The sequence below is a fragment of the Aquarana catesbeiana genome, linkage group LG13 (assembly GCF_042186555.1).
Source record: "Aquarana catesbeiana isolate 2022-GZ linkage group LG13, ASM4218655v1, whole genome shotgun sequence".
NCBI classification, from domain to species: Eukaryota; Metazoa; Chordata; class Amphibia; order Anura; family Ranidae; genus Aquarana; species Aquarana catesbeiana.
In genome coordinates, this window is record NC_133336.1 from 55,179,661 (window position 1) to 55,202,845 (window position 23,185).

At 40.4% G+C, this 23,185-nt stretch overlaps 1 protein-coding gene across 1 annotated transcript in view; it reads right to left on the reverse strand.

The window, feature by feature from the left end:
- AHNAK2 (AHNAK nucleoprotein 2) overlaps positions 1 to 23,185 on the reverse strand; it is a 152,627-nt gene that overhangs the window by 19,705 nt on the left and 109,737 nt on the right. The window contains exon 7 of the mRNA XM_073610045.1: positions 1 to 23,185. This exon is cut by the window's left edge and continues 19,705 nt beyond it; it is cut by the window's right edge and continues 12,333 nt beyond it. Coding sequence (XP_073466146.1) covers positions 1 to 23,185 — 23,185 coding nt within the window.

A 23,185-nucleotide genomic window follows, 5' to 3' on the forward strand; every position in this document is an offset into this window, starting at 1 on the left:
CAGCTATTGCTCTTGTAGTGGCAGTAGAGTCTATGACCACCTCTGTCTCAGTTATTTTACTTTCACCTTCTGGAGAGATTTCTTTGAAGGAACCTTCAGCTTTCTCCTCAGATGTGCCAAATAATGACAGTTTTGGCAGCCTGAATGATGGAAACTTCCAACCCTCTGATTCTGTTTCTACTTCTGGAGTTTTCACTTTTTCTTCAGACACTGAAATCTCTGTTATTGAACCTGCCGTGTCTACATTATCTTTGGTTTCCTCTTTCTCTGTTTTGTATGCTGTTATTTCTGCTTTCACTGTTGAAATTTCTTCTGTGGATTTCTGAAGTGCTGTCTCAGAAAATGTTTGTGGAGCTACTACACTGGACTCATCCACAGAAGATTCTGCAGTAACGTCTGTAGCACTAAAGAGTGGAATTTTGAATGTGGGCAACTTCCATCCGAATGACTTCTCTTCCTCCTCTTCTGCTGTTATTGTCTCAGTAGAGACATCTTCTACAGTTGCTGCTTTTTCAACACCTTCTTCAGGTTTAACTGATACTTGAATGATGGTGGTTTCAGTTGTTGGTGTGCTGACTTGTTCTTGCTCTTCATAAGCTGACACAGTGACTTGGGATTGTGGAGAAGCTTCCTTTACTTCACCCTCTTCCGCTACAGTCTTTATTTCAGGGGTGGTTAGGTGAAGCTCAAGCGTAGGAGAAATAGCTTCTACACCAGTAGTCTTTACAGTTCTGATGGTTTTCTCAACCTTTGCAATCTCTTTCCTGTGCTTTTTGGATTTGCCCTTTACTTTCATGCTGTCTGTAGGTGATTCCTTATCAACATCAACATCCTCTGTTAAGGTTTCATCCACTTCAACTTTTAGTTTCTCATCTGTGTCAGTCTCTTGAAGTATTGGCAACTGTTCAGAATCCTCAGACTTTTCCCCTTTAGTGTATTCCTTCTCCACAACTAATTCCATTGTCTCAGATTTGGTTGTTTCAGTTGAGGGTAATTCAATTGAAGAGTCCAAATGCATAAGCTCTGCTTCTTCTCTCTCCTGTGCTGTAAGAACGTATGTGACTAACTCATGCCTGTCAATATCAACAATTTCAGAGATAGCTTTCGAAACAATAATCTCACTTTGTTCTATTTGCACTTCCTCTAAGCTTTTCTCTTGGCCCTCTACCAGTATGCTCTCCATGCTAGTTTCTGGGATGTAAGCAAATTCTTCAGATTTTGTTATTGACGCAGCTATTTCACTTGTAGTGGATGTAGATTCTATGACCACCTCTTTCTCAGTTATTTTACTTTCACATTTTGGAGAGATTTCTTTGGAGGACCCATCTGCTTTTATCTCAGATGTGCCAAAGAATGACAGTTTTGGCAGCCTGAATGATAGAACCTTCCAGCTTTCTGATTCTGTTTCGTCTTCTGTAATTTTCACTTTTTCTTCAGACACTGAAATCTCCGTTATTGTATCTGCTATGTCTGTGTTATCTTTAGTTTCCTCTTTCTCTGCTTCATATATTGTTATTTCTGCTTTCACTGTTGAAATTTCTTCTGTGGATTTCTGAAGTGCTGTCTCAGCAATGGTTTGTGAAGTTGCTTCTCTGGGCTCATCCACAGAAGATTCTGTTGGAACGTCTGTGGCACTAAAGAGTGGAATTTTGATTGTAGGTAATTTCCATCCGAATGACCTTTCTTCTTCCTCTATTACTGTAGTTGCCACTTCGGAAAGGACCATGGAGACATCTTCTACAGTCTCTGCTTTCTCAACACCTTCTTCAGGTTTAACTGCTACTTCAACCGTGGTGGTTTCAGTTGTTGGTGTGCTAACTTGTACCTGCTCTTTATAAACTGACACAGTGACTTGAGTTTGTGGAGAAACTTCCTTTACTTCACCCTCCTCCGCTACAGTCTTAATTTCAGGAGTGGTTCGGTGAAGCTCAAGTGTGGGAGAAATGGCTTCTACAGCAGCTGTCTTTACAGTTGTGATGGTTTTCTCAACCTTTGTAATCTTTTTCCTTTCCTTTTTGGCTTTTCCCTTTACTTTCATGCTCTCTGTAGGTGATTCCTTATCAACATCAACATCCTCTGTTACAATTTCATCCACTTCATCTTTCAGTTTCTTATCTGTGTCAGTCTCTTGGGGTATTGGCAACTGCTCAGAAGCCTCAGACTTTTCCTCTTCAGTGTATTTCATCTCCACAACTACTTCCACTGTCTCAGATTTGGCTATCTCGGTTGAGGGTGTTTTAATTGAAGATTCCAAATGCAAAGGCTCTGCCTCTTCTCTCTCCTGTGCTGTAAGAACATATGTGACTAACTCATGCCTGTCAATATCAACAATTTCAGAAGTAGCTTTCAAAACAATAATCTCACTTTGTTCTGTTTGCCATTCCTCTAGGCTTTTCTCTTGGCCCTCTACCAGTATGCTCTCCATACTAGTTTCAGGGATGTAAACAAATTCTTCAGATTTTTTTATTGACTCAGCTATTTCACTTGTAGTGGATGGAGATTCTATGACCATCTCTTTCTCAGTTATTTTACTTTCACATTTTGGAGAGATTTCTTTGGAAAAACCATCTGCTTTTATCTCAGATGTGCCAAATAATGACAGTTTTGGCAGCTTGAATGATGGAAGCTTCCTTCCCTCTGATTCTGTTTCATCTTCTGGAGTTTTAACTTTTTCTTCAGACACTGAAATCTCTGTTATTGTATCTGCCATATATACATTATCTTTAGTTTCCTCTTTCTCTGCTTTGTATGTTGTTATTTCTGATTTTACTGTTGAAATTTTTTCTGTGGATTTCTGAAGTGCTGTCTCAGCAACAGTTTGTGAAGTTGCTTCTCTGGGCTCATCCACAGAAGATTCTGTTGGAACGTCTGTGGCACTAAAGAGTGGAATTTTGAATGTAGGTAATTTCCATCCGAATGACCTTTCTTCCTCCTCTATTACTGTAGTTGCCACTTCAGAAAGGACCATGGAGACATCTTCTACAGTCTCTGCTTTCCCAACATCTTCCTCAGGTTTAACTGCTACTTCAACCGTGGTGGTTTCAGTTGTTGGTGGGCTGACTTGTGCCCGCTCTTCATATACTGACACAGTGACTTGAGTTTGTGGAGAAACTTCCTTTACTTCACCCTCCTCTGCTACAGTCTTTATTTCAGGAATGGTTCGGTGAAGCTCAAGTGTAGGAGAAATGGCTTCTACAGCAGCTGTCTTTACAGTTGTGATGGTTTTCTCAACCTTTGTAATCTTTTTCCTGTGCTTTTTGGCTTTGCCCTTTACTTTTGTGCCATCTGTAAGTGACTCCTTATCAACATCCTCTGTTACGATTTCATCCACTTCAACCTTCAGTTTATCTGTGTCAGTCTCTTGGGGTATTGGCAACTGCTCAGAAGCCACAGATGTTTCCTCTTCAATGTTTTCCTTTTCTGCAACTATTTCCATTGGCTCAGATTCAGCTTCTTCAGTTGAGGGTGTTTTAATTGCAGATTCCAAATGCACATGCTCTCCTTCTTCTCTCTCCTGTGCTGTAAGACTGTCTGTGACTAACTCATGCATGTCAATATCGACAATTTCAGAAGTAGCTTTCAAAACAATAATCTCACTTTTTTCTGTTTGCACCTCCTGTAGGCTTTTTTCTTTTCCCTCTACCGGTATGCTCTCCACACTAGTTTCAGGTATGTAAACAAATTCTTCGGATTTTGTTATTGAGTCAGTTATTTCATTTGTAGAGGAAGTAGATTCTATGACCACCTCTGTCTCAGATATTTTACTTTCAACTTCTGGAGAGATTTCTTTGGAGGAACCTTCAGCTTTCTTCTCAGATGTGCCAAATAATGACAGTTTTGGCACCCTGAATGATGGAAGCTTCCATCCCTCTGATTCTGTTTCTTCTTCTGGAGTTTTCACTTTTTCTTCAGACACTGAAATCTCTGTTATTGTACCTGCCATGTCTACATTATCTTTAGTTCCCTCTTTCTCTGCTTCGTATATTGTTATTTCTGCTTTCAGTGTTGAAATTTCTTCTGTAGATTTCTGAAGTGCTGTCTCAGTAACAGTTTGTGAAGTTGCTTCTCTGGGCTCATCCACAGAAGACTCTGTTGGAACGTCTGTGGCACTAAAGAGTGGAATTTTGATTGTGGGTAATTTCCATCCCAATGACCTTTCTTCTTCCTCTATTACTGTAGTTGCCACTTCGGAAAGGACCAAGGAGACATCTTCTACAGTCTCTGCTTTCTCCACACCTTCTTCAGGTTTAACTGCTACTTCAACCGTGGTGGTTTCAGTTGGTATGCTGACTTGTACCTGCTCTTTATAAACTGACACAGTGACTTGAGTTTGTGGAGAAACTTCCTTTACTTCACCCTCCTCTGCTACAGTCTTAATTTCAGGAGTGGTTAGGTGAAGCTCAAGTGTAGGAGAAATGGCTTCTACAGCAGCTGTCTTTACAGTTGTGATGGTTTTCTCAACCTTTGTAATCTTTTGCCTGTGCTTTTTGGATTTGCCCTTTACTTTCATGCTGTCTGTAGGTGATTCCTTATCAATATCAACATCCTCTGTTAGGGTTTCATCCACTTCAACTTTCAGTTTCTTATCTGTGTCAGTCTCTTGAAGTATTGGCAACTGTTTAGAATCCTCAGACTTTTCCCCTTTAGTGTATTCCTTCTCCACAACTATTTCCATTGTCTCAGATTTGGTTGTTTCAGTTGAGGGTAATTCAGCTGAAGATTCCAAATGCACAAGCTCTGCTTCTTCTCTCTCCTGTGCTGTAAGAACATATGTGACTAACTCATGCCTGTCAATATCAACGATTTCAGAGATATCTTTTAAAACAATGATCTCACTTTGCTCTATTTGCACGTCCTCTAAGCTTTTCTCTTGGCCCTCTACTAGTATGCTCTCCATGCTAGTTTCAGGGATGTAAACAAATCCTTCAGATTTTGTTATTGACGCAGCTATTTCTTTTGTAGTGGATGTAGATTCTATGACCACCTCTTTCTCAGTTATTTTACTTTCACATTTTGGAGAGATTTCTTTGGAGGACTCATCTGCTTTTATCTCAGATGTGCCAAAGAATGACAGTTTTGGCAGCCTGAATGATGGAAGCTTCCAGCTTTCTGATTCTGTTTCGTCTTCTGTAATTTTCACTTTTTCTTCAGACACTGAAATCTCTGTTATTGTATCTGCCATGTCTATGTTATCTTTAGTTTCCTCTTCCTCTGCTTCATATATTGTTATTTCTGCTTTCACTGTTGAAATTTCTTCTGTGGATTTCTGAAGTGCTGTCTCAGCAACAGTTTGTGAAGTTGCTTCTCTGGGCTCATCCACAGAAGATTCTGTTGGAACGTCTGTGGCACTAAAGAGTGAAATTTTGAATGTGGGTAATATCCATCCGAATGACCTTTCTTCCTCCTCTATTACTGTAGTTGCCACTTCGGAAAAGACCATGGAGACATCTTCTACAGTCTCTGCTTTCTCATCATCTTCCTCAGGTTTAACTGCTACTTCAACCGTGGTGGTTTCAGTTGTTGGTGGGCTGACTTGTACCCACTCTTCATAAACTGACACAGTGACTTGAGTTTGTGGAGAAACTTCCTTTACTTCACCCTCCTCTGCTACAGTCTTTATTTCAGGAATGGTTTGGTGAAGCTCAAGTGTAGGAGAAATTGCTTCTACAGCAGCTATCTTTACAGTTGTGATGGTTTTCTCAACCTCTGTAATCTTTTTCCTGTGCTTTTTGGCTTTGCCCTTTACTTTTGTGCTGTCTGTAAGTGACTCCTTATCAACATTCTCTGTTACGATTTCATCCACTTCAACTTTCAGTTTCTTATCTGTGTCAGTCTCTTGGGGTATTGGCAACTGCTCAGAAGCCACAGAGTTTTCCTCATCAATGTTTTCCTTTTCTGCAACTATTTCCATTGGCTCAGATTCAGCTTCTTCAGTTGAGGGTGTTTTAATTGCAGATTCCAAATGCACATGCTCTGCTTCTTCTCTCTCCTGTGCTGTAAGACTGTCTGTGACTAACTCATGCATGTCAATATCAACGATTTCAGAAGTAGCTTTCAAAACAATAATCTCACTTTGTTCTGTTTGCACCTCCTGTAGGCTTTTCTCTTTTGCCTCTACCAGTATGCTCTCCACGCTAGTTTCAGTGATGTAAACACATTCTTCGGATTTTGTTATTGAGTCAGTTATTTCACTTGTAGTGGAAGTAGATTCTATGACCACCTCTGTCTCAGTTATTTTACTTTCATCTTCTGGAGAGATTTCTTTGGAGGAACCTTCAGCTTTCTTCTCAGATGTGCCAAATAATGACAGTTTTGGCACCCTGAAAGATGGAAGCTTCCATTCCTCTGATTCTGTTTCTTCTTCTTCTGGAGTTTTCACTTTTTCTTCAGACACTGAAATCTCTGTTATTGTACCTGCCATGTCTACATTATCTTTAGTTTCCTCTTTCTCTGCTTCGCATATTGTTATTTCTGCTTTCACTGTTGAAATTTCTTCTGTAGATTTCTGAAGTGCTGTCTCAGCAACAGTTTGTGGGGTTGCTTCTCTGGGCTCATCCACAGAAGATTCTATTGTAACGTCTGTGGCACTAAAGAGTGGAATTTTGAATGCGGGCAATTTCAATCCGAATGACCTTTCTTCCTCCTCTACCACTTTGGTTGCCACCTCGGTAAGGACCATGGAGACATCTTCTACAGTCTCTGCTTTCTCAACACCTTCTTCAGGTTTAACTGCTACTTCAACCGTGGTGCTTTCAGTTGTTGGTGTGCTGACTTGTACCTGCTCTTTATAAACTGACACAGTGACTTGAGTTTGTGGAGAAACTTCCTTTACTTCACCCTCCTCTGCTACAGTCTTAATTTCAGGAGTGGTTCGGTGAAGCTCAAGTGTAGGAGAAATGGCTTCTACAGCAGCTGTCTTTACAGTTGTGATGGTTTTCTCAACCTTTGTAATCTTTTTCCTGTGCTTTTTGGCTTTTCCCTTTACTTTCATGCTCTCTGTAGGTGATTCCTTATCAACATTAACATCCTCTATTACAATTTCATCCACCTCATCTTTCAGTTTCTTATCTGTGTCAGTCTCTTGGGGTATTGGCAACTGCTCAGAAGCCTCAGACTTTTCCTCTTCAGTGTATTCCATTTCCACAACTACTTCCACTGTTTCAGATTTTGCTGTTTCAGTTGAGGGTGTTTCAATTGAAGATTCCAAATGCAAAGGCTCTGCCTCTTCTCTCTCCTGTGCTGTAAGAACATATGTGACTAACTCATGCCTGTCAATATCAACAATTTCAGAAGTAGCTTTCAAAACGATAATCTCACTTTGTTCTGTTTGCCATTCCTCTAGGCTTTTCTCTTGGCCCTCTGTCAGTATGCTCTCCATACTAGTTTCAGGGATGTAAACAAATTCTTCAGATTTTGTCATTGACTCAGCTATTTCACTTGTAGTGGATGGAGATTCTATGACCACCTCTTTCTCAGTTATTTTACTTTCACACTTTTGAGAGATTTCTTTGGAAAAACCATCTGCTTTTACCTCAGATGTGCCAAATAATGACAGTTTTGGCAGCCTGAATGATGGAAGCTTCCTTCCCTCTGATTCTGTTTCATCTTCTGGAGTTTTAACTTTTTCTTCAGACACTGAAATCTCTGTTATTGTATCTGCCATATAAAAATTATCTTTAATTTCTTCTTTCTCTGCTTTGTATGTTGTTATTTCTGATTTCACTGTTGAAATTTTTTCTGTGGATTTCTGAAGTGCTGTCCCAGCAACAGTTTGTGAAGTTGCTTCTCTGGGCTCATCCACAGAAGATTCTGCTGTAATGTCTGTAGCACTAAAGAGTGGAATTTTGAATGTGGGCAACTTCCATTCGAATATCCTTTCTTCCTCCTCCAGGACCGTAGTTGCCACTTCAGAAAGGACCATGGCGACATCTTCTACAGTCTCTGCTTTCTCAACATCTTCTTCAAGTTTAACTGCTACTTCATCCGTGGTGGTTTCAGTTGTTGGTGTGCTGACTTGTACCTGCTCTTTATAAACTGACACAGTGACTTGAGTTTGTGGAGAAACTTCCATTACTTCACCCTCCTCTGCTACAGTCTTAATTTCAGGGGTGGTTCGGTGAAGCTCAGGTGTAGGAGAAATGGCTCCTACAGCAGCTGTCTTTACAGTTGTGATGGTTTTCTCAACCTTTGTAATCTTTTTCCTGTGCTTTTTGGCTTTGCCCTTTACTTTTATGCTGTCTGTTGGTGATTCCTTATCAACATCAACATCCTCTGTTAGAATTTCATCCACTTCAACTTTCAGTTTCTTATCTGTGTCAGTCTCTTGGGATATTGGCAACTGCTCAGAAGCCTCATACTTTTCCTCTTCAGTGTATTCCTTCTCCACAACTACTTCCATTGTCTCAGATTTGGCTGTTTCAGTTGAGGGTGTTTCAATTGAAGATTCCAAATGCACAGGCTCTGCTTCTTCTCTCTCCTGTGCTGTAAGAACATATGTGACTAACTCATGCCTGTCAATATCAACAATTTCAGAAGTAGTTTTCAAAACAATAATCTCACTTTGTTCTGTTTGCCATTCCTCTAGGCTTTTCTCTTGGCCCTCTACCAGTATGTTCTCCATACTAGTTTCAGGGATGTAAACAAATTCTTCAGAATTTGTTATTGAATCAGCTATTTCACTTGTAGTGGATGTAGATTCTATGACCACCTCTTTCTCAGTTGTTTTACTTTCACATTTTGGAGAGATTTCTTTGGATAAACCATCTGCTTTTATCTCAGATGTGCCAAATAATGACAGTTTTGGGAGCCTGAATGATGGAAGCTTCCATGCCTCTGATTCTGTTGCTTCTTTTGGAGTTTTCACTTTTTCTTCAGACACTGAAATCTCTGTTATTGTATCTGCCATGTCTACATTATCTTTAGTTTCCTCTTTCTCTGCTTCGTATATTGTTATTTCTGCTTTCAGTGTTGAAATTTCTTCTGTGGATTTCTGAAGTGCTGTCTCAGCAACAGATTGTGAATTTGCTTCTCTGGGCTCATCCACAGAAGATTCTGTTGGAACGTCTTGGGCACTAAAGAGTGGAATTTTGAATGTGGGTAATTTCCATCCGAATGACCTTTCTTCCTCCTCTATTTCCGTAGTTGCCACTTCGGAAAGGACCATGGAGACATCTTCTACAGTCTCTGCTTTCTCAACACCTTCTTCAGGTTTAACTGCTACTTCAACTGTGGTGGTTTCAATTGTTGGTGTGCTGACTTGTACCTGCTCTTTATAAACTGACACAGTGACTTGAGTTTGTGGAGAAACTTCCTTTAATTCACCCTCCTCTTCTACAGTCTTAATTTCAGGAGTGGTTCGGTGAAGCTCAAGTGTAGGAGAAATGGCTTCTACAGCAGCTATCTTTACAGTTGTGATGGTTTTCTCAACCTTTGTAATCTTTTTCCTGTGCTTTTTGGCTTTGCCCTTTACTTTCATGCTGTCTGTAGGTGATTCCTTATCAACATCCTCTGTTACGATTTCATCCACTTCAACTTTCAGTTTCTTATCCGTGTCAGTCTTCTGGGGTATTGGCAACTGCTCAGAAGCCTCAGACTTTTCCTCTTCAATGTATTCCTTTTCTGCAACTATTTCCATTGGCTCAGATTCAGCTTCTTCAGTTGAAGGTGTTTTAATTGCAGATTCCAAATGCACATGCTCTGCTTCTTCTCTCTCCTGTGCTGTAAGAATGTCTGTGACTAACTCAGGCATGCCAATATCAATGATTTCAGAATTAACTTTCGAAACAATGATCTCACTTTGTTCTGTTTGAAACTCCTGTAGGCTTTTCTCTTTTCCCTCTACCAGTATGCTCTCCACACTAGTTTCAGTGATGTAAACACATTCTTCGGATTTTGTTATTGAATCAGTTATTTCACTTGTAGTGGAAGTAGATTCTATGACCACCTCTGTGTCAGTTATTTTACTTTCTTCTTCTGGAGAGATTTCTTTGGAGGAACCTTCAGCTTTCTCCTCAGATGTGCCAAATAATGACAGTTTTGGCAGCCTGAATGGTGGAAACTTCCATCCCTCTGATTCTGTTTTTTCTTCTGGAGTTTTCACTTTTTCTTCAGATACTGAAATCTCTGTTATTGTACCTGCCGTGTCTAAATTATCTTTGGTTTCCTCTTTCTCTGTTTTGTATGCTGTTATTTCTGCTTTCACTGTTGAAATTTCTTCTGTGAATTTCTGAAGTGCTGTCTCAGAAAATGTTTGTGGAGCTGCTACTTTGGACTCATCCACAGAAGATTCTGCTGTAATGTCTGTAGCACTAAAGAGTGGAATTTTGAATGTGGGCAACTTCCATCCGAATGATCTTTCTTCCTCCTCTATTACCATAGTTGCCACTTCGGAAAGGACCATGGAGACATCTTCTACAGTCTCTACTTTCTCAACACCTTCTTCAGGTTTAACTGCTACTTCAACCGTGGTGGTTTCAGTTGTTGGTGTGCTGACTTGTACCTGCTCTTTATAAACTGACACAGTGACTTGAGTTTGTGGAGAAACTTCCTTTACTTCACCCTCCTCAGCAACAGTCTTATTTTCAGGGGTGGTTTGGTGAAGCTCAGGTGTAGGAGAAATGGCTTCTACAGCAGCTGTCTTTACAGTTGTGATGGTTTTCTCAACCTTTGTAATCTTTTTCCTGTGCTTTTTGGCTTTGCCCTTTACTTTCATGCTTTCTGTTGGTGATTCCTTATCAACATCCTCTGTTACAATTTCATCCACTTCAACTTTCAGTTTCTTATCCGTGTCAGTCTCCTGGGGTATTGGCAACTGCTCAGAAGCCTCAGACTTTTCCTCTTCAATGTATTCCTTTTCTGCAACTATTTCCATTGGCTCAGATTCAGCTTCTTCAGTTGAGGGTGTTTTAATTGCAGATTCCAAATGCACATGCTCTGCTTCTTCTCTCTCCTGTGCTATAAGAATGTCTGTGACTAACTCATGCATGTCAATATCAATGATTTCAGAAGTAGCTTTCGAAACTATAATCTCGCTTTGTTCTGTTTGCATCTCCTTTAGGCTTTTCTCTTTTCCCTCTACCAGTATGCTGTCCATGCTAGTTTCAGTGATGTAAACACATTCTTTGGATTTTGTTATTGAGTCAGTTATTTCACTTGTAGTGGAAGTCGATTCTATGACCACCTCTGTCTCAGTTATTTTACTTTCACCTTCTGGAGAGATTTCTTTGGAGAAACCATCTGCTTTTATCTCAGATGTGCCAAATAATGACAGTTTTGGCAGCCTGAATGATGGAAGCTTCCATCCCTCTGATTCTGTTTCTTCTTTTGGAGTTTTCACTTTTTCTTCAGACACTGAAACCTCTGTTATTGTATCTGCCATGTCTAAATTATCTTTAGTTTCCTCTTTCTCTGCTTCGTATATTGATATTTCTGGTTTCAGTGTTGAAATATCTTCTGTGGATTTCTGAAGTGCTGTCTCAGCAACAGTTTGTAAAGTTACTTCTCTGGGCTCATCCACAGAAGATTCTGTTGGAACGTCTGTGGCACTAAAGAGTGGAATTTTGAATGTGGGTAATTTCCATCCGAATGACCTTTCTTCCTCCTCTATTACTGTAGTTGCCACTTCGGAAATGACCATGGAGACATCTTCTACAGTCTCTGCTTTCTCAACACCTTCTTCAGGTTTAACTGCTACTTCAACCGTGGTGGTTTCAATTGTTGGTGTGCTGACTTGTACCTGCTCTTTATAAACTGACACAGTGACTTGAGTTTGTGGAGAAACTTCCTTTACTTCACCCTCCTCTGCTACAGTCTTAATTTCAGGAGTGGTTCGGTGAAGCTCAAGTGTAGGAGAAATGGCTTCAACAGCAGCTGTCTTTACAGTTGTGATGGTTTTCTCAACCTTCGTAATCTTTTTCCTGTGCTTTTTGGCTTTGCCCTTTACTTTCATGCTGTCTGTAGGTGATTCCTTATCAACATCCTCTGTTACCATTTCGTCCACTTCAACTTTCAGTTTCTTATCTGTGTCAGTCTCTTGGGGTATTGGCAACTGCTCAGAAGCCACAGACTTTTCCTCTTCAATGTATTCCTTTTCTGCAACTATTTCCATTGGCTCAGATTCAGCTTCTTCAGTTGAGGGTGTTTTAATTGCAGATTCCAAATGCACATGCTCTGCTTCTTCTCTTTCCTGTGCTGTAAGAATGTCTGTGACTAACTCATGCATGTCAATATCAACGATTTCAGAAGTAGCTTTCGAAACAATAATCTCACTTTTTTCTGTTTGCACCTCCTGTAGGCTTTTTTCTTTTCCCTCTACCGGTATGCTCTCCACACTAGTTTCAGGGATGTAAACACATTCTTCGGATTTTGTTATTGAGTCAGTTATTTCACTTGTAGTGGAAGTAGATTCTATGACCACCTCTGTCTCCGTTATTTTACTTTCATATTCTGGAGAGATTTCTTTGGAGGAACCTTCAGCTTTCTCCTCAGATATGCCAAATAATGACAGTTTTGGCAGCCTGAATGATTCAAACTTCCATCCCTCTGATTCTGTTTCTTCTTCTGGAGTTTTCACTTTTTCTTCAGACACTGAAATCTCTGTTATTGTACCTGCCGTGTCTAAACTATCTTTGGTTTCCTCTTTCTCTGTTTTGTATGCTGTTATTTCTGCTTTCACTGTTGAAATTTTTTCTGTGGATTTCTGAAGTGCTGTCTCAGAAAATGTTTGTGGAGCTGCTACTTTGGACTCATCCACAGAAGATTCTGCTGTAATGTCTGTAGCACTAAAGAGTGGAATTTTGAATGTGGGCAACTTCCATCCAAATGACCTTTCTTCCTCCTCTATTACCGTAGTTGCCACTTCGGAAAGGACCAAGGAGACATCTTCTACAGTCTCTGCTTTCTCAACACCTTCTTCAGGTTTAACTGCTACTTCAACCGTGGTGGTTTCAGTTGTTGGTGTGCTGACTTGTACCTGCTCTTTATAAACTGACACAGTGACTTGAGTTTGTGGAGAAACTTCCTTTACTTCACCCTCCTCTGTTACAGTCTTATTTTCAGGGGTGGTTTGGTGAAGCTCAGGTGTAGGAGAAATGGCTTCTACAGCAGCTGTCTTTACAGTTGTGATGGTTTTCTCAGCCTTTGTAATCTTTTTCCTGTGCTTTTTGGCTTTGCCCTTTACTTTCATGCTGTCTGTAGGTGATTCCTTATCAACATCAACATCCTCTGTTACGATTTCACCCACTTCAACTTTCAGTTTCTTATCCGTGTCAGTCTCTTGGGGTATTGGCAACTGCTCAGAAGCCTCAGACCTTTCCTCTTTAATGTATTCCTTTTCTGCAACTATTTCCATTGGCTCAGATTCAGCTTCTTCAGTTGAGGGTGTTTTAATTGCAGATTCCAAATGCACATGCTCTGCTTCTTCCCTCTCCTGTGCTGTAAGAATGTCTGTGACTAACTCATGCATGTCAATATCAATGATTTCAGAAGTAGCTTTCGAAACTATAATCTCGCTTTGTTCTGTTTGCATCTCCTTTAGGCTTTTCTCTTTTCCCTCTACCAGTATGCTCTCCATGCTAGTTTCAGTGATGTAAACACATTCTTCGGATTTTGTTATTGAGTCAGTTATTTCACTTGTAGTGGAAGTCGATTCTATGACCACCTCTGTCTCAGTTATTTTACTTTCACCTTCTGGAGAGATTTCTTTGGAGAAACCATCTGCTTTTATCTCAGATGTGCCAAATAATGACAGTTTTGGCAGCCTGAATGATGGAAGCTTCCAGCCTTCTGATTCTGTTTCTTCTTCTGGAGTTTTCACTTTTTCTTCAGACACTGAAACCTCTGTTATTGTATCTGCCATGTCTACATTATCTTTAGTTTCCTCTTTCTCTGCTTCGTATATTGATATTTCTGGTTTCAGTGTTGAAATATCTTCTGTGGATTTCTGAAGTGCTGTCTCAGCAACAGTTTGTAAAGTTACTTCTCTGGGCTCATCCACAGAAGATTCTGTTGGAACGTCTGTGGCACTAAAGAGTGGAATTTTGAATGTGGGTAATTTCCATCCGAATGACCTTTCTTCCTCCTCTATTACTGTAGTTGCCACTTCGGTAATGACCATGGAGACATCTTCTACAGTCTCTGCTTTCTCAACACCTTCTTCAGGTTTAACTGCTACTTCAACCGTGGTGGTTTCAATTGTTGGTGTGCTGACTTGTACCTGCTCTTTATAAACTGACACAGTGACTTGAGTTTGTGGAGAAACTTCCTTTACTTCACCCTCCTCTGCTACAGTCTTAATTTCAGGAGTGGTTCGGTGAAGCTCAAGTGTAGGAGAAATGGCTTCAACAGCAGCTGTCTTTACAGTTGTGATGGTTTTCTCAACCTTTGTAATCTTTTTCCTGTGCTTTTTGGCTTTGCCCTTTACTTTCATGCTGTCTGTAGGTGATTCCTTATCAACATCCTCTGTTACGATTTCGTCCACTTCAACTTTCAGTTTCTTATCTGTGTCAGTCTCTTGGGGTATTGGCAACTGCTCAGAAGCCACAGACTTTTCCTCTTCAATGTATTCCTTTTCTGCAACTATTTCCATTGGCTCAGATTCAGCTTCTTCAGTTGAGGGTGTTTTAATTGCAGATTCCAAATGCACATGCTCTGCTTCTTCTCTTTCCTGTGCTGTAAGAATGTCTGTGACTAACTCATGCATGTCAATATCAACGATTTCAGAAGTAGCTTTCGAAACAATAATCTCACTTTTTTCTGTTTGCACCTCCTGTAGGCTTTTTTCTTTTCCCTCTACCGGTATGCTCTCCACACTAGTTTCAGGGATGTAAACACATTCTTCGGATTTTGTTATTGAGTCAGTTATTTCACTTGTAGTGGAAGTAGATTCTATGACCACCTCTGTCTCCGTTATTTTACTTTCATATTCTGGAGAGATTTCTTTGGAGGAACCTTCAGCTTTCTCCTCAGATATGCCAAATAATGACAGTTTTGGCAACCTGAATGATTCAAACTTCCATCCCTCTGATTCTGTTTCTTCTTCTGGAGTTTTCACTTTTTCTTCAGACACTGAAATCTCTGTTATTGTACCTGCCGTGTCTAAACTATCTTTGGTTTCCTCTTTCTCTGTTTTGTATGCTGTTATTTCTGCTTTCACTGTTGAAATTTCTTCTGTGGATTTCTGAAGTGCTGTCTCAGAAAATGTTTGTGGAGCTGCTACTTTGGACTCATCCACAGAAGATTCTGCTGTAATGTCTGTAGCACTAAAGAGTGGAATTTTGAATGTGGGCAACTTCCATCCAAATGACCTTTCTTCCTCCTCTATTACCGTAGTTGCCACTTCGGAAAGGACCAAGGAGACATCTTCTACAGTCTCTGCTTTCTCAACACCTTCTTCAGGTTTAACTGCTACTTCAACCGTGGTGGTTTCAGTTGTTGGTGTGCTGACTTGTACCTGCTCTTTATAAACTGACACAGTGACTTGAGTTTGTGGAGAAACTTCCTTTACTTCACCCTCCTCTGTTACAGTCTTATTTTCAGGGGTGGTTTGGTGAAGCTCAGGTGTAGGAGAAATGGCTTCTACAGCAGCTGTCTTTACAGTTGTGATGGTTTTCTCAGCCTTTGTAATCTTTTTCCTGTGCTTTTTGGCTTTGCCCTTTACTTTCATGCTGTCTGTAGGTGATTCCTTATCAACATTAACATCCTCTGTTACGATTTCACCCACTTCAACTTTCAGTTTCTTATCCGTGTCAGTCTCTTGGGGTATTGGCAACTGCTCAGAAGCCTCAGACCTTTCCTCTTTAATGTATTCCTTTTCTGCAACTATTTCCATTGGCTCAGATTCAGCTTCTTCAGTTGAGGGTGTTTTAATTGCAGATTCCAAATGCACATGCTCTGCTTCTTCCCTCTCCTGTGCTGTAAGAATGTCTGTGACTAACTCATGCATGTCAATATCAATGATTTCAGAAGTAGCTTTCGAAACTATAATCTCGCTTTGTTCTGTTTGCATCTCCTTTAGGCTTTTCTCTTTTCCCTCTACCAGTATGCTCTCCATGCTAGTTTCAGTGATGTAAACACATTCTTCGGATTTTGTTATTGAGTCAGTTATTTCACTTGTAGTGGAAGTCGATTCTATGACCACCTCTGTCTCAGTTATTTTACTTTCACCTTCTGGAGAGATTTCTTTGGAGAAACCATCTGCTTTTATCTCAGATGTGCCAAATAATGACAGTTTTGGCAGCCTGAATGATGGAAGCTTCCAGCCCTCTGATTCTGTTTCTTCTTCTGGAGTTTTCACTTTTTCTTCAGACACTGAAACCTCTGTTATTGTATCTGCCATGTCTACATTATCTTTAGTTTCCTCTTTCTCTGCTTCGTATATTGATATTTCTGGTTTCAGTGTTGAAATATCTTCTGTGGATTTCTGAAGTGCTGTCTCAGCAACAGTTTGTAAAGTTACTTCTCTGGGCTCATCCACAGAAGATTCTGTTGGAACGTCTGTGGCACTAAAGAGTGGAATTTTGAATGTGGGTAATTTCCATCCGAATGACCTTTCTTCCTCCTCTATTACTGTAGTTCCTACTTCGGAAATGACCATGGAGACATCTTCTACAGTCTCTGCTTTCTCAACACCTTCTTCAGGTTTAACTGCTACTTCAACCGTGGTGGTTTCAATTGTTGGTGTGCTGACTTGTACCTGCTCTTTATAAACTGACACAGTGACTTGAGTTTGTGGAGAAACTTCCTTTACTTCACCCTCCTCTGCTACAGTCTTAATTTCAGGAGTGGTTCGGTGAAGCTCAAGTGTAGGAGAAATGGCTTCAACAGCAGCTGTCTTTACAGTTGTGATGGTTTTCTCAACCTTTGTAATCTTTTTCCTGTGCTTTTTGGCTTTGCCCTTTACTTTCATGCTGTCTGTAGGTGATTCCTTATCAACATCCTCTGTTACGATTTCGTCCACTTCAACTTTCAGTTTCTTATCTGTGTCAGTCTCTTGGGGTATTGGCAACTGCTCAGAAGCCACAGACTTTTCCTCTTCAATGTATTCCTTTTCTGCAACTATTTCCATTGGCTCAGATTCAGCTTCTTCAGTTGAGGGTGTTTTAATTGCAGATTCCAAATGCACATGCTCTGCTTCTTCTCTTTCCTGTGCTGTAAGAATGTCTGTGACTAACTCATGCATGTCAATATCAACGATTTCAGAAGTAGCTTTCGAAACAATAATCTCACTTTTTTCTGTTTGCACCTCCTGTAGGCTTTTTTCTTTTCCCTCTACCGGTATGCTCTCCACACTAGTTTCAGGGATGTAAACACATTCTTCGGATTTTGTTATTGAGTCAGTTATTTCACTTGTAGTGGAAGTAGATTCTATGACCACCTCTGTCTCCGTTATTTTACTTTCATATTCTGGAGAGATTTCTTTGGAGGAACCTTCAGCTTTCTCCTCAGATATGCCAAATAATGACAGTTTTGGCAGCCTGAATGATTCAAACTTCCATCCCTCTGATTCTGTTTCTTCTTCTGGAGTTTTCACTTTTTCTTCAGACACTGAAATCTCTGTTATTGTACCTGCCGTGTCTAAACTATCTTTGGTTTCCTCTTTCTCTGTTTTGTATGCTGTTATTTCTGCTTTCACTGTTGAAATTTCTTCTGTGGATTTCTGAAGTGCTGTCTCAGAAAATGTTTGTGGAGCTGCTACTTTGGACTCATCCACAGAAGATTCTGCTGTAATGTCTGTAGCACTAAAGAGTGGAATTTTGAATGTGGGCAACTTCCATCCAAATGACCTTTCTTCCTCCTCTATTACCGTAGTTGCCACTTCGGAAAGGACCAAGGAGACATCTTCTACAGTCTCTGCTTTCTCAACACCTTCTTCAGGTTTAACTGCTACTTCAACCGTGGTGGTTTCAGTTGTTGGTGTGCTGACTTGTACCTGCTCTTTATAAACTGACACAGTGACTTGAGTTTGTGGAGAAACTTCCTTTACTTCACCCTCCTCTGTTACAGTCTTATTTTCAGGGGTGGTTTGGTGAAGCTCAGGTGTAGGAGAAATGGCTTCTACAGCAGCTGTCTTTACAGTTGTGATGGTTTTCTCAGCCTTTGTAATCTTTTTCCTGTGCTTTTTGGCTTTGCCCTTTACTTTCATGCTGTCTGTAGGTGATTCCTTATCAACATCAACATCCTCTGTTACGATTTCACCCACTTCAACTTTCAGTTTCTTATCCGTGTCAGTCTCTTGGGGTATTGGCAACTGCTCAGAAGCCTCAGACCTTTCCTCTTTAATGTATTCCTTTTCTGCAACTATTTCCATTGGCTCAGATTCAGCTTCTTCAGTTGAGGGTGTTTTAATTGCAGATTCCAAATGCACATGCTCTGCTTCTTCCCTCTCCTGTGCTGTAAGAATGTCTGTGACTAACTCATGCATGTCAATATCAATGATTTCAGAAGTAGCTTTCGAAACTATAATCTCGCTTTGTTCTGTTTGCATCTCCTTTAGGCTTTTCTCTTTTCCCTCTACCAGTATGCTCTCCGTGCTAGTTTCAGTGATGTAAACACATTCTTCGGATTTTGTTATTGAGTCAGTTATTTCACTTGTAGTGGAAGTCGATTCTATGACCACCTCTGTCTCAGTTATTTTACTTTCACCTTCTGGAGAGATTTCTTTGGAGAAACCATCTGCTTTTATCTCAGATGTGCCAAATAATGACAGTTTTGGCAGCCTGAATGATGGAAGCTTCCAGCCCTCTGATTCTGTTTCTTCTTCTGGAGTTTTCACTTTTTCTTCAGACACTGAAACCTCTGTTATTGTATCTGCCATGTCTACATTATCTTTAGTTTCCTCTTTCTCTGCTTCGTATATTGATATTTCTGGTTTCAGTGTTGAAATATCTTCTGTGGATTTCTGAAGTGCTGTCTCAGCAACAGTTTGTAAAGTTACTTCTCTGGGCTCATCCACAGAAGATTCTGTTGGAACGTCTGTGGCACTAAAGAGTGGAATTTTGAATGTGGGTAATTTCCATCCGAATGACCTTTCTTCCTCCTCTATTACTGTAGTTCCTACTTCGGAAATGACCATGGAGACATCTTCTACAGTCTCTGCTTTCTCAACACCTTCTTCAGGTTTAACTGCTACTTCAACCGTGGTGGTTTCAATTGTTGGTGTGCTGACTTGTACCTGCTCTTTATAAACTGACACAGTGACTTGAGTTTGTGGAGAAACTTCCTTTACTTCACCCTCCTCTGTTACAGTCTTATTTTCAGGGGTGGTTTGGTGAAGCTCAGGTGTAGGAGAAATGGCTTCTACAGCAGCTGTCTTTACAGTTGTGATGGTTTTCTCAGCCTTTGTAATCTTTTTCCTGTGCTTTTTGGCTTTGCCCTTTACTTTCATGCTGTCCGTAGGTGATTCCTTATCAACATCAAAATCCTCTGTTACGATTTCACCTACTTCAACTTTCAGTTTCTTATCCCTGTCAGTCTCTTGGGGTATTGGCAACTGCTCAGAAGCCTCAGACCTTTCCTCTTTAATGTATTCCTTTTCTGCAACTATTTCCATTGGCTCAGATTCAGCTTCTTCAGTTGAGGGTGTTTTAATTGCAGATTCCAAATGCACATGCTCTGCTTCTTCCCTCTCCTGTGCTGTAAGAATGTCTGTGACTAACTCATGCATGTCAATATCAATGATTTCAGAAGTAGCTTTCGAAACAATAATCTCGCTTTGTTCTGTTTGCATCTCCTCTAGGCTTTTCTCTTTTCCCTCTATCAGTATGCTCTCCATGCTAGTTTCAGTGATGTAAACACATTCTCCAGATTTTGTTATTGAGTCAGTTATTTCACTTGTAGTGGAAGTCGATTCTATGACCACCTCTGTTCCAGTTATTTTACTTTCACCTTCTGGAGAGATTTCTTTGGAGAAACCATCTGCTTTTATCTCAGATGTGCCAAATAATGACAGTTTTGGCAGCCTGAACGATGGAAGCTTCCATCCCTCTGATTCTGTTTCTTCTTCTGGAGTTTTCACTTTTTCTTCAGACACTGAAACTTCTGTTATTGTATCTGCCATGTCTTCATTATCTTTAGTTTCCTCTTTCTCTGCTTCGTATATTGATATTTCTGCTTTCAGTGTTGAAATTTCTTCTGTGGATTTCTGAAGTGCTGTCTCAGCAACAGTTTGTGAAGTTGCTTCTCTGGACTCATCCACAGAAGATTCTGTTGGAACGTCTGTGGCACTAAAGAGTGGAATTTTGAATGTGGGCAATTTCAATCCGAATGACCTTTCTTCCTCCTCTACCACTGTAGTTGCCACCTCGGTAAGGACCATGGAGACATCTTCTACAGTCTCTGCTTTCTCAACACCTTCTTCAGGTTTTTCTCCTACTTCAACCATGGTGGTTTCAGTTGTTGGTGTGCTGACTTGTACCTGCTCTTCATAAACTGACACAGTGACTTGCGTTTGGGGAGAAACTTCCTTTACTTCACCCTCTTCTGCTATAGTCCTAATTTCAGGGGTGGTCAAGTGAAGCTCAAGCGTAGGAGAGATGGCTTCTATACCAGTCGTCTTTACAGTTGTGATGGTTTTCTCAACCTTCGTAATCTTTTTCCTGTGCTTTTTGACTTTGCCCTTTACTTGCATGCCTTCTGTAAATGATTCCTTATCAACATCCTCTGGTAATATTTCATCCACTTCAACTTTCAGTTTCTTATCTGTGTCAGTCTCTTGGGGTATTGGCAACTGCTCAGAAGCCACAGACTTTTCCTCTTCAATGTATTCCTTTTCTGCAACTATTTCCATTGGCTCAGATTCAGCTTCTTCAGTTGAGGGTGTTTTAATTTCAGATTCCAAATGCACATGCTCTGCTTCTTCTCTTTCCTGTGCTGTAAGAATGTCTGTGACTAACTCATGCATGTCAATATCAACGATTTCAGAAGTAGCTTTCGAAACAATAATCTCACTTTTTTCTGTTTGCATCTCCTCTAGGCTTTTCTCTTTTCCCTCTTCCAGTATGCTCTCCATGCTAGTTTCAGTGATGTAAGCACATTCTTCAGATTTTGTTATTGAGTCAGTTATTTCACTTGTAGTGGAAGTCGATTCTATGACCACCTCTGTCTCAGTTATTTTACTTTCACCTTCTGGAGAGATTTCTTTGGAGAAACCATCTGCTTTTATCTCAGATGTGCCAAATAATGACAGTTTTGGCAGCCTGAATGATTCAAACTTCCATCCTTCTGATTCTGTTTCTTCTTCTGGAGTTTTCACTTTTTCTTCAGACACTGAAACCTCTGTTATTGTACCTGCCGTGTCTAAATTATCTTTGGTTTCCTCTTTTTCTGTTTTGTATGCTGTTATTTCTGCTTTCACTGTTGAAATTTCTTCTGTGGATTTCTGAAGTGCTGTCTCAGAAAATGTTTGTGGAGCTGCTACTTTGGACTCATCCACAGAAGATTCTGCTGTAATGTCTGTAGCACTAAAGAGTGGAATTTTGAATGTGGGCAACTTCCATCCGAATAACCTTTCTTCCTCCTCTATTACTGTAGTCGCCACTTCGGAAAGGACCATGGAGACATCTTCTGCAGTCTCTGCTTTCTCAACACCTTCTTCAGGTTTAACTGCTACTTCAACCGTGGTGGTTTCAGTTGTTGGTGTGCTGACTTGTACCTGCTCTTTATAAACTGACACAGTGACTTGAATTTGTGGAGAAACTTCCTTTACTTCACCCTCCTCTGCTACAGTCTTATTTTCAGGGGTGGTTTGGTGAAGCTCAGGTGTAGGAGAAATGGCTTCTACAGCAGCTGTCTTTACAGTTGTGATGGTTTTCTCAACCTTTGTAATCTTTTTCCTGTGCTTTTTGGCTTTGCCCTTTACTTTCATGCTGTCTGTAGGTGATTCCTTATCAACATCAACATCCTCTGTTACGATTTCATCCACTTCAACTTTCAGTTTCTTATCTGTGTCAGTCTCTTGGGGTATTGGCAACTGCTCAGAAGCCACAGACTTTTCGTCTTCAATGTATTCCTTTTCTGCAACTATTTCCATTGGCTCAGATTCAGCTTCTTCAGTTGAGGGTGTTTTATTTGCAGATTCCAAATGCACATGCTCTCCTTCTTCTCTCTCCTGTGCTGTAAGAATGTCTGTGACTAACTCATGCATGTGAATATCAATGATTTCAGCAGTAGCTTTCAAAACAATAATCTCACTTTGTTCTGTTTGCATCTCCTCTAGGCTTTTCTCTTTTTCCTCTACCAGTATACTCTCCATGCTAGTTTCAGTGATGTAAACACATTCTTCGGATTTTGTTATTGAGTCAGTTATTTCACTTGTAGTGGAAGTCGATTCTATGACCACCTCTGTCTCAGTTATTTTACTTTCACCTTCTGGAGAGATTTCTTTGGAGAAACCATCTGCTTTTATTTCAGATGTGCCAAATAATGACAGTTTTGGCAGCCTGAATGATGGAAGCTTCCATCCCTCTGATTCTGTTTCTTCTTCTGGAGTTTTCACTTTTTCTTCAGACACTGAAACCTCTGTTATTGTATCTGCCATGTCTACATTATCTTTAGTTTCCTCTTTCTCTGCTTCGTATATTGATATTTCTGCTTTCAGTGTTGAAATTTCTTCTGTGGATTTCTGAAGTGCTGTCTCAGTAACAGTTTGTGAAGTTGCTTCTCTGGGCTCATCCACAGAAGATTCTGTTGGAACGTCTGTGGCACTAAAGAGTGGAATTTTGAATGTGGGTAATTTCCATCCGAATGACCTTTCTTCCTCCTCTATTACCGTAGTTGCCACTTCGGAAAGGACCATGGAGACATCTTCTACAGTCTCTGCTTTCTCAACACCTTCTTCAGGTTTAACTGCTACTTCAACCGTGGTGCTTTCAGTTGTTGGTGTGCTGACTTGTACCTGCTCTTTATAAACTGACACAGTGACTTGAGTTTGTGGAGAAACATCTTTTACTTCACCCTCCTCTTTTACAGTCCTAATTTCAGGAGTGGTTCGGTGAAGCTCAAGTGTAGGAGAAATGGCTTCAACAGCAGCTGTCTTTACAGTAGTGATGGTTTTCTCAACCTTTGTAATCTTTTTCCTGTGCTTTTTGGCTTTGCCCTTTACATTCATGCTGTCTGTAGGTGATTCCTTATCAACATCCTCTGTTATGATTTCATCCACTTCAACTTTCAGTTTCTTATCTGTGTCAGTCTC